Raw genomic sequence first — 12,500 nt, 5'->3', positions numbered from 1 at the left:
CATTGTGAATATTTCTACAAATATATTTCGTCTTGATAAGCATGAATAATATTGTGGATCCTTCTACTGATATATATATACATATATATATATATATATATAATATATATATATAATATATATAAATTATATAATATATATATATATATATATATATAGTATATATATATATATATACTAATGTATATATATATATATATTACATATACATATACATATATATATCATATACATATATATAGTATATATATATATATATATATATATATGTGTGTGTGTGTGTGTGTGTGTGCATGTGTGTTTTGCGCTCTTGCGTGCGTGCCAATAAACCATTTCTTATGATAAAAGGTTCATGAAGCACAAACACATTGTAAATCTTCCAAAAGCCTATGCAGTAATGACCGTCAGCAACGCGACGACTCTTCCCTTAAACACATTGCGCCACTCACTCCTTCTCGGACACACCCTTCTGCTTCCTGGATGTGGAGGCCTGTCTGTTCTCATACTTCCCCATATCTCCGTTCTCTAGTTCTCTAGCCTCTCCGCGTGACCAGGCCGCTTCAGCACACATTGGTCAGCCAGTTCATTCTTTCGCCTTTTTACAATTTAAATACATTTTAAATTTTCAGCTTTATTTCACAAAGCATTCGCCTTTTCCCTCTCAATTTGCATTCAGCATTGCCACTTCGGGCCCGTACCCAGAGTTTCTTCAAGTTTTTTTTTTTCCACCAAAAAACTGGGACTTTTCCTTTTCCTTTATAAATGTCATTACCTATATGTAGGTATAATATCATCATTACCAAATTATTCACCTTCTTGTATTTTCTACTACTAAAGAGGGATGTTAATATTTAAAAACAAAATTTATAAAAAAGACTTGCCAGAAAAACAAAAGATTGTTATTCATTACTTTGTAAGCACAGCTCAATAAAAAGGATAGTCACAGAAAGTATGGATTTCCAAAAATTGAACGACCCCCCCCCCTCCCCCGTCCCCCTGTAAAGGCCTGCACTTCACGTCAGTGAAGGAGGTATATATCTGTGTGTTTGCATAGCGGGGCTTTCGATATACGTCTATTGTTGCTGAAGGTCAGTCTTCTGAAGTGTCTCTTTCTTCTGACCTGTGAATCACTAATCTGGCATTCAATACAATTTTTCTTTTTTTTATTTATTTAATTATTTAATTTTTTGTCGCCTCTTGGAATGCACCTGTTATGCCGTTACCTATGATTGTATTGGCTGGACTGCATTGTGAGTCTCCAGAAGCCTTCGTCGAATCGATAATTATTAGTCGTCGTAGAAAACGAAAATGATACTCCTCGGAGCTCGTGACGTTAGAGTTTATAGCCTAAGTCACAAAAAAAAATTGAGAGAATAATGTGAAAATCAATAATATATCGTCAAGTTCACATGAAAAACACATCTCTCTCTCTCTCTCTCTCTATGTATGTGTATGTTAGTATGTATGTATGTATGTATACATATATTATATATATATATATATATATATATATATATATATATATATATATATATATATATATATATATATATATATATAATATATATATATATATATATATATATATATATATTTATTTATGTTTCTGCAAGCGGCCGCGAGAGTATGCCTACCTAAAACAAACTGTTTAATTTCCCTTATAATATTCTATGATGCTTCTGATCGCTTGTTATCTTTAACTTGAATGCTGTTATTTCCCGAGCTGAAAGCAACGCACCGATTTATTCAGCATTTACAATAAATGATTTCACATGATCCGGTGATTCTCTTTACTTCTTTTGTGCATGAAGATGGAAGCTGGGAATTAATAGACTGTAAAACGAAGTAACAACTTCAATGTTTTTTTTTCAAACGCCAGAATTTAAACTAAATTCACAAACATGAAAATGGGCCTGACAGTCACTTCAGTTTCCTCGGTTTTCAGTCTCCTCGATCTTATGTGAAGAAAGTATCATGTTTCTGATATATCTTTTAATGAATAAACATTAAAAAAACTAGGGAATCTTAAATAGTAAGTTCCAGTAAGCTACTTTTCATTATGTATCACGGACTTTAGTGCTGAAATATCCCCTTTTCGACACAGGTGTCAGATACGGTCGTGGAGCCCTACAACGCCACCCTCTCCGTCCATCAGTTGGTGGAGAACACAGACGAGACCTACTGCATAGACAACGAGGCCCTTTATGAAATCTGCTTCAGGACTCTCAAGTTGTCCACCCCGACTTACGGCGACCTGAACCACCTCGTTTCTCTCACCATGTCAGGAGTCACGACGTGTCTGAGGTGGGACACTGATATTTGACGCTACGTTCACTTCCTGATTAAAATTCTTCTACTCGAATGTGATTCGTTCAGTTGGTTCGTTATGATACAGTTCAGTGGTTCGCTATGAACTTTATTTTTGAAGCAGTATATTCGCGAAGGATTTCAATCTGTTGACATTTTTTTTTCTCTGTGAGACCCAGTATTAGTCTTTGATATCTGCCACTTTGTTCACTTTCGGACTAAAATTCCCCCATTGGAACGCGATTCGTTTTTTTTGGTTCTTTATATGATTCATTCCAATTGTTTTCTATGCACTTTGTAGCTGAAGCAGTAGATCCGTGAAATCCATTGACATTTTTTCGTTCAGATTTCCAGGTCAACTGAACGCAGACCTCCGGAAGCTGGCTGTGAACATGGTTCCTTTCCCGCGACTCCACTTCTTCATGCCGGGTTTTGCGCCTCTGACTGCTCGAGGGTCCCAGAGCTACCGAAACGTTTCTGTTCCGGAACTTACGATGCAGATGTTCGACGCCAAGAATATGATGTGCGCTTGTGATCCTCGTCATGGGAGGTGAGTCGAGTGAGGTTCCATCCTCAACACACACAAGTTTATGGTAATACCTATGCACACAGACACACCCACACACATATAATAATTATATATTATATATATATATATATATATATATATATATATATATATATATATATATTACCTATGCACACAGACACACGAACACATGTAATTATATATATATATATATATATATATATATATATATATTATATATATGTGTGTGTGTGAGTGTGTGTGTGTGTGTGTGTGTGCGTGTGCCCTTGCCGGCGCAGATGCTCTTATCAATGATGATCCCTTTCGGGTGTAGGTTATTTCCACGGTATAGTGAATTAAATACTGAACGATATTTATGAATATGAATGAATATGAAAGCGTTATGGGTGTATGAGTAAAAAAAACTCTACACGCACATACACATGATATATACATAAATATATATATATATATATATATATATATATATATATATATATATATATATATATATATATCTCATCTGAGGAAAACATATCGACCTCATGCGCTTACCTTTCCCCTTCCCCCTTATGTATTCCTTCTCTTTCTTTCTTCTCATTTCTTTTATTTTCCACTCCCCCTTTTTTCCTGTCTCCTACCTTTGTTATTCTCCTGCACCTAAGGGCTAAGGCTGCTTATACAAAAAAGAAAAGCCCCCATCCAATGGTAAATACCGATGTGAATCATGGCACAGGTCTGGAATGATGAGTTGTTTAAACATGACGATTCTTTTCTTATAATATAAGCGGTAACCAATGGAGGCCGAAAATCAACGAGGCTTCACTTACATTGCCAAGCTAAATGGAAGCAATATTTAGGGGCATTTAATAGTCTGTGGGGTTGTACTTTAGTTTGTAGGTGGGCTAACTAGACAAGTGAGATGTCTGCGTTCTATTCACAATATGTATATACTGATTGAATTGCAGTTACGCAAGTTTAACATTATGTTTTCATGTAGTAATTACCACAGTGACCCTTTCTTTATTTCATATCAAATATATATCTATACATACTATATGCATATACTGGTTGCTATTCTACCCCAAGTATAAGAAGTCTGTACCCAGGTTCTGGCGACATCATTAGCTAGAGTACAGTACACTTTAATGACGTCATAGATGACGTCATGGAGTATGGATTTCCCAGAGCTGGTCTTTCACCATCGAGTTGATATGGATCACTTCTATTGAAGCCGATTCGTTCTATTTTTCTCCTCAGATACCTGACTGTGGCAGCTGTTTTCCGCGGGAGAATGTCGATGAGAGAAGTCGACGAGCAAATGCTGAACGTGCAGAATAAAAACACGGCATTCTTCGTGGAGTGGATACCGAATAATGTGAAAACTGCCGTTTGTGATATCCCTCCCAGAGGTAAGCTGTGAGGATTGACACGAAGTATATACTAGTACGCTGTCTGTCATGTAGTTTTTAAAGTAGGCCTATCTGATTTCTTGAGTAAACCTGGGGGTAACACTGAAAACTTCTACGGCGCCCTACTGGTTGGGTAATAACCAGTATACATGCAAAGTAGGCTCCGTGCGAGTACCCGTCCCCCGAGGATGAAGGTAAAACCAGAAACCAAAGACGGGGAAATATCATAAACATGAACAAAAGACATAAACATAATCCAAAATATAAATAAAAGGTGGTAAATATTCCGACTGGGGACTGATGGGAACAAAGCCCCGACAGTAGTTTTCAGTTTTACTAACCTGAGTACTTCTCAAACTAATGCTGTCGAACATTCCTCCTAATGCTGAGTAATATTGCAGCCACATTTTACGAGGAGTTACAATTGCCAGCTGTGAAGTGTAAGTTTAACACTATATTTCTGTGACTGATCAAGTTTTTTATTTATTAATAGTCAGTGAAACTCATGAAGAAAGGTCTTGTCTTGGTTACTCCCACGGTCCACCGTGCCTACTCCAAAGGAAGATTCGAATATATAAATTTAATAATGTTGGGAAATGAGGGTAATACAGTAGTGTGCATCTAATATTTAAAAACCTTGCATTAGTCAGAAAAGTTAGTGACTGATGTCCAGGATTGCATAGATTAATATTGACACATTCTCTTAAGCAACAAGTTCTGAACTGACGACGCTGATTTTTTTTATGACGACCAATGCCAGGGGTGAGCATACTTGTCAGTGCTAGGGCCACATTAGAAAATGTATAACATTCTAGGGCCGCGTAGAAGATTAAGGAAAATAATTAATATTCAAAATAGACAAAATGAAAGGCTTTTAAAGAAAATATAAAATTATTTTTTAATAATGATTTAAGGTAATGTAGACAATTCACATGAAATCCATTAATTGAAAGACAAACTAACTAAGTTGGAAATTTTTTTTTTTTATAAATTAGTAATTTAAAGTAGGAACTCCATGTGTAACGACACATTTGAAAGGCAAAATAGCCTTTCTCTTTCAAATGTACCATTTTCTTTTATTTTCACGGCGGAAATCAAACGCCGTCTGTGACCTAGAAAAGTACGAAACGTGAATGAATTTGTGATGCGGTGACATCCTGACCTTTCGTCCTGAAAAGGCCACATGACGTAGGAAACCTGAGAGGAGTGTTGTACCGCAGCGAGTGAAGGTCAACATTCCTGCTGTTCATATCGTGTGTTTGTATTGTAAATCTCGGATCATCCTGAAAATCTAACGTCTATTAATCTTCCCTCGACAGGTTTAAAGATGTCCGGCACCTTCATCGGCAACACGACGGCCATTCAGGAACTCTTCCAGAGGATTTCCGATCAGTTTTCGGCCATGTTCAGACGGAAGGCTTTCCTTCACTGGTGAGACGTCCTTTCCCCTTGGCCCCGTTTCTCTCTCTCTCTCTCTCTCTCTCTCTCTCTCTCTCTCTCTCTCTCTCATATTTGTGTGTTTTTGTAGCTAGAGAGAGGGGACTGCATATTATGCTACTATGAAGGAAATGAATGAGCGCAATAACAGGTTTTTATTTCCCAAAGTTTTAGACCCTTTATCTGTACAGATTTGGTACTCGGTATTTGCATTTTTAAAGAACGTTGTTGAACCATAAAAATCTTATTAGGTATTGTCACCCACAAAACATTTTGCAAGCATTCGACACAATTATCGCTGAACGAAATCAGATCGGACGTCTCAAGAAAATGTCATAAAAAATGTAAATGAATTCCGTTGATAAAATCTTTAAATTTTTAAGTATATTAAAACCTTAGTGATTTAATCTTGCATAATTTGTCAGAGTTCTGGTCTTTCACCTACACCCCCGTAGGGCGGTAGCGTCGCCAGTGCACCTCATTCGGTGCAATGAAGGCATTACTTAAGGTTCTTTGCAGCATCCCTTCGGCCCCTAGCTTTAACTACTTTCATTCCTTTTACTGTACCTCCGTTCATATTCTCTTTCTTCCGACTGTCCACCCTCTCTTAACAATTGATTCATAGTGCAACTGCCTTGAGGTTTTCCTCCTGTTACACCTTTCGAACCTTTTACTGTCAATTTCCGTTTCAGCGCCGAATGGCCTCAGTTGCGCCAGTGCCTGGTATCATGCCCAAAATCTGTATCAATCCAATCCAATTCACCTTCTCCTTATTTTCCACCTCTTTACCGAGAATCCTCTGCTTCTGCCGAGGCTTTTGATGATGATGCGACCTTCCATACTTCGTCTTCATTCGCTTCTCATAATTGTTTTTAATCTCCATCTGCAGTACATCATGAATATCTTAATTAGTTTCATAATGAAAATCTTCTTAAGTTTTTCCCTAAAGGGAGTAGTGCCCTCAGTGCACCTCGCCTGGTGTAATGTAGGCACTTCGGCCCCTAGCTGCAACCCCTTTCATTCCTTTTACTATACCTCCGTTCATATTGTCTGTCATCTAGCTTTGCACCCTCTCCTTATTGTTGCTTCATAGTGCAACGATTAGATTTTCCTCCTGTAGCACTTTTGCAACCTTTTTAATCTCAAATTCCTTTTCAGCTCACAGGCCCAGGGCCTCATTTCTATATTCCATTCCATTCACGAGTTCAGTTTTTGTTATAACTTTTCACGGAAAGGTTCATTACGAAACAAGTTAAATAACAGAGACTTTTTATATTTCAAAAGGAAATGAGTCTCATTGCAGTAACTGAACTCTTCACATCAGAATAATTGAAAACCCGGTCACTTTCTCTCATTATTTCCCACATCTCGTAAATAACATTCGTCACTGATTAAGGTGTCCAATAAGAGGCCAAACTTGTGCAGATGAAACACTAACTTTCTCCCGGACATTCTGCCCCAGGTACACGGGAGAAGGGATGGACGAGATGGAATTCACGGAAGCTGAGTCGAACATGAACGACTTGGTGAGTGAATACCAGCAGTACCAGGAGGCCGTGGCAGACGAAGACGAATATGACTACGAGGAAGAACACGACCACGAGCAGTAAAAGGCGAAGAGAAGACTGCAGGAAGGAAAATATAGAGGAAATAAGTCACTAACCGGAGTTAAAACAAGAGCGGTGGAAAAAGGAAAACGTGAACTAAAGAGTGAATGTTGTTGAAGAGCGTTCGTGGTCTGTACAGGTTACTTTCTAAGGGTGAGAAATCAAGCAGTGTGTTCAGTGGGAGGTCAGGCTGCTCCGGCTAGTCATGGTCACTTGAAAATTAAAAGCAAAAGTAAATTACAATAGAAATATTGCATAGTGAGAGTAATTTGTGACTGAGATGAGAGTAAGAAATTTGTTACAATATTGGTACTTAATGATTGAACAGGGTCAAGTTTCACATAAAAGTTATAAATCATATAATAGCAACAACAGTAGTACCGATCATTACAATAATAACTTTAAAAGGTATTTTAAGTCTCTCTCTCTCTCTCTCTTTATGTCATGTCTCTTCTCTCCAACTCTCCTATTCTCTCTCTCTCTCTCTCTCTCTCTCTCTCATGTACCATAAATCTATCGATATGTTTGATTTTCGTGAAGAAAAGTAACCAAATGAATTTAGCAATAAGAACATACTACAAGGAGCTAGAATGTTCGTATTGAAAATTTTTTAAATTCTTGGTGTTTTCTATTTTAACGAAGATGTTCTCAGACATCTCTTCCTAAGGAAGAAAGAAAGAAAATGTTGATATCGTCGCATCTTTGTTCAAATATACCAAAGTGAATAGGAAATAGTGGACTGATATATAATATATATATATAATATATATATATATATAATATATATAATTATATATATATATATAATATATATATATATATATAATGGGCATTCGACTTAGGAATAGATATTCACCATATTTTTTTTTTCTCAAGCGTTTTCAGAATGAATGATGTTGACGTATCCTGATGTAAAGTTAAAGTTAGAGTCATATTTGTGCTTCCAACTGAGCTAGTAAGACTAACTTATGATTAATGATAACAGTTATAATAAATATAATAATCACGTGTGCAGTGCATCATTCGCTTCTTCTCTTTTTTCTTCTATTTTATTGTAAAGTTTCGAATATACATTTAGTGAAAGATTAGTGAATCTTTCTATGGACTTATTCATTTTTTTTTATTCATGAAGAGGAATCGCGCCGTTGCTATGGAGACCATCCTACAGCGAGAGAAATGTATTGAATAACTTGAGAGGGAACTCTGTCTTTGACAACCATATTGGATGTTGAATTCTGATAAACGTGAAAATAAGAATTCATATTGGTCTCTGTGCTGCGAGATAATTGCAGAGGAATTTAGCTCTTATGGATGAAACGCAGCTTGATTATAAACATATCGTGAAGTGGTACGTTCCTTCATGCCTCATCATAAAAAGACCGCGCGAGAAATGCTTCTCAACTTTCATTTCTTTACGAATCAATAACTTCCTTTGGCTTAGAAGAAATCCAAGAGTCAATAAATCCTTATTGGCAGACGGCAACCACCAAAATTTATGGCGTATTAGCATTAGCGTTCCTTAAAGCCTCAGTACCTTAGATAATCTGTGGTGTGAAGGCAATGAAATTAGTTTTCAGATGCAAAATGTTCGGGACAAATTGGAAATTTTGTGCCTACAACAGCAGCTTTATTTAACATATTCAGGCTTTCTGAGATTATCTGAAGTGTTGCAGTGTCCCGCATCCAGCATAATTGAGTTCTGCAGTATATTCAGAAACAGTCAGTCTTTGCCGTACACAGAAAGAGAGAAACTGCACTTAACTCCTTGTAAGATAACTGCATTTCACTTCGGTGCGTCCGATAATCCGGAAACGTATCGTGAATTATAAAGCTCCCCTTCCAAGGCCAGGTCTTCTGGGTCGGTCCCAAGAGCCCCGAAATATCGGTTCAAATTTTTGTGCTGCCTCCAGAGAAAAAAGTGCAGATCGATAGTATTCCACGCAATGACACAGGAAGTTTTACGGACGTCGTATTCTTTTTTCCCCCTTTGAGGTGTGGCCTATTGATTGACGATCGGCAGGAGAATCAAATGACTTTGCTCACGTGCTTTGCTAGGTCATACTTTCATTAGGGTGTCCCAGGGAAGCGTAATGCTATGGACTATCTCAGTTTGCATCCTCTGTTTACCTTTTGAATGACAATTGCTAATTAAGATGTCGAATGTAGTCATGCTGACTCCCATATCAACGCAAAATCCTTTTCACTTGTAAAAAGTTTCTTGACGTTGGACTGAAATGATAAAAGTCGATTCAGCCTCATTTATTTTAGCATCACATCAAAACAAATTCCTTGTCACGGATGAGCAAATTCCTTTTGCCATTTTGAAACAAATCATGCAATCCAGGAAAAAATTATCCCATTCAATTCAATAACAAGATATTGCTATTAATATGGTTATGTCGACAAAATTCGCCTCGAATCATGTGCTTCTACGTTTGTGTGTGTATAGTCTTCATAAATTATGTAAATGGTTATATATACAACATACTTACTGTGTACTGCCTACATAAAAATACACACAGTATCGTACTTCCCTGTCCTACTACATCATGTATGTATAAGTATGTATGTATATGTTGATATATTTTAAGAATTCTTTGCTTTACGGAATGAATGCAGTCCCACTGTCATATATTTTAGTTCGTCCACGAATGAAATTGGCTTGTCATGGTGTAAAAGGTGAAAACCACCTTGAATTAAACTTGTAAAAGATGTAGATAGTCTCATTTGGAATCAAATAAAAAATATATGAATATGCCTTATGGTTGCCATTACAGTGCTCATGCAATTATCTTCTAAGGATTTCTTCATAATGACCCATGGACATCTAACTGTGATTCGTCATGCTTGGCGGAGCTTGGATGACGACTGCTGAATTTTGTACTCTTATTAAGTTAATCGCACCACTACTTCATCTACTCGCCAAATGTACTGTATTTCTATAGTCCGTCCTAATGCCCAGGTTGTCATGATAAACATTTTTTGAATTTCCAAGTTTGTTTTAGTCACACCTGACGGAGAAAGTACGTATCTGAGACTAGTAACACGTGAGGAGTCTCTTAGTCAACTTCTTGCGAGTGTAAATGACGAATACAAGCCAAGTGTTGTTACTGTAGTTTGATTCAAACATTTTATGAATAACCCACCTACCAATAGCCTTGGTGCAAGATTCTTTAACACAAGTGGGGTCAATAAAGCTCTATCTATCTTTCTGGACCTGAAAAACACAGACCAGTGAGCAACTTTTCGTGATAAAAAAAAGGTATTTAATGTGGTAGATGGCCAGCCATGTTCCATTACAGTAACTTTAGATGCCATTTTTGTTACAGGCAACCAACCATGTGTAATCACATCACCATAAGGTACAGATTTTCTAATTTTGACCCTAATTTTCAAGGTGGCCGCCAATATGGCCATCAAAATCTTAAATGGCCGTATGTTGCTCATTGTATACTCTAGAGGTGTAATTTTGGAGCCTAAACCTATATTTTAGGAGTTCGGGAACGCAAATAAAAGTGTGCTTGAACAATGACAAAGCTTTCAAGTCCAAGATGGCGTCCAGTATGTCCCCCAAAACATAAAAATTAGTGTAAGTCATTCATTTTCCACCCTAAATTAATATCACTGGCACCTACAGTAGTTCCCCTTTTATACTTTTCTTTTCAGTTATTTCTTTTTTTTTGTGGGGTGGGGGGGGGGGGGCGGTGGGGAGGCTGGCTGGCAGGTATAGCCAGATATCAGCTGGTTCATCAGTAGTTTTTTTTTTTATCCCCTGCTACTAATGAGCACCGAGGTCATAATCCTCAATGCCAGTACCAAAGGTCAGGGTCTCTCCTTAAGAGTAAACATAATCATGGGCTTACTTAATATATATTACTGTAATTTCTTAATTAGTCTAGTTCTGCTGGGTTTCTACAGTTTTCAACATTGCAAGTGCATTAAGGAATGCACCTTTGAGCATTTTTGCTGCATATACAGTCTTGCACTTGGACTTGCAACCACATATTACCAGTTCAACGAATGCGTTGGAGATTGAGGGAAGGGTTGACCAAACCACCTGTAACCCGCCACGAACGTTCAGTTATGCATTCACAGTTATAACTGCTCAGTCTGACTGTGTAGGCAAATCTTCGCCACTAACGATACAGCCATACAGGCCGTTTCCTCATTCCTCTGCAGCAGTCATGGCACTGGCGTCAACACACGAAGCTCTGGCTGTAATTGACTTGCTGAGTCGCTGACATCAAAAGAGAAATTCATAAACGTCAAGTAAGACGTCCAGTGAAAGAGTGGTTGATAAAAACGAATTAAACGCTCCCATGTGAATTTGTTAAGAGTTTGAATTTGGCCCCTAGGACTTTCATATTTTGTGAATGAAGGAAGAGTTCCATGGAAAGATGAGTTCGTAATCGTTTGCTTTCGTTTCAAACTTGACACAAATGGGCCTCATATTTTTTGTTTTTTTCATTAAAAGGATAAATACTGATGTGTTTTCGTTTAAAGATTGACTTTCTCATGACGTGTTACTATATATATGAATGAAAAGCCTTAGTTTACTACTGTCTTCCTGTGTTTCAGTAGTGTGTTGATTAGTCTAATTTAATTTCAAAGCGAACTCCGTGAGATGTAAGCAATGAAAAACATTGCATGGTTTAATTTTTTTTTTCGTCAGAAAGTAGAATATTATTTTGTTCTCATTTTAAAAACGAATTGCATGCATACATGGTGCATAATCATGAATACTAGGCCTATTCTTGTTTTACATTATTTTGCCATGTTAAACGTTTATTCTCATTGAAAAACTGTCTTGCATATATGGTTTATTACCACGAATAAACGTACATAAGCTTAGTCTGTTACGTCAGCCTTTGCATTGTGCCAAAGCAAAGTCTCATTCAAATAGACTGCAATGAAATCTACAAGACATTCAAGAATGATGCTGTCACTTTCTGCCTTCATGATCCGCTATTATTTTTTTTCCATGGAATAGTGGCAAAATCATAAATATATATTATTTTGACTCCCGTATCAATTATAAAAAAACAATTAACGTTGCAATGCGCATGTGCAGCCGTTTGGCCTGATGCTCATTGATTGAGATGAGCTTTTTACGCAAGCCGCCTACGTAGGCCAGAAAAAATGTGCAGGTTGTCCACACTACCGTTCAGTTATAACTGCACAGTCCAACTTTGCAGGCAGTCTGAACGT

At 37.2% G+C, this 12,500-nt stretch overlaps 1 protein-coding gene across 1 annotated transcript in view; it reads left to right on the top strand.

Moving 5' to 3' along the window:
* Positions 1–7,730, top strand: part of LOC135219227 (tubulin beta chain-like) — a 66,001-nt gene extending 58,271 nt beyond the window's left edge. Inside the window, exons 6-10 of the mRNA XM_064255812.1 lie at positions 2,105–2,304; positions 2,654–2,857; positions 4,097–4,248; positions 5,568–5,679; positions 7,148–7,730. Coding sequence (XP_064111882.1) covers positions 2,105–2,304; positions 2,654–2,857; positions 4,097–4,248; positions 5,568–5,679; positions 7,148–7,295 — 816 coding nt within the window. The 3' untranslated portion in view covers positions 7,296–7,730. The remainder of the gene's footprint in view (positions 1–2,104; positions 2,305–2,653; positions 2,858–4,096; positions 4,249–5,567; positions 5,680–7,147) is intronic.
* The last annotated feature ends 4,770 nt before the right edge of the window (positions 7,731–12,500 follow it).

This window comes from Macrobrachium nipponense, chromosome 1 (assembly GCF_015104395.2).
Source record: "Macrobrachium nipponense isolate FS-2020 chromosome 1, ASM1510439v2, whole genome shotgun sequence".
NCBI lineage: Eukaryota > Metazoa > Arthropoda > Malacostraca > Decapoda > Palaemonidae > Macrobrachium > Macrobrachium nipponense.
Note: the sequence above shows the minus strand (reverse complement) of the source record. Positions and strands in the feature narration are given on the sequence as shown.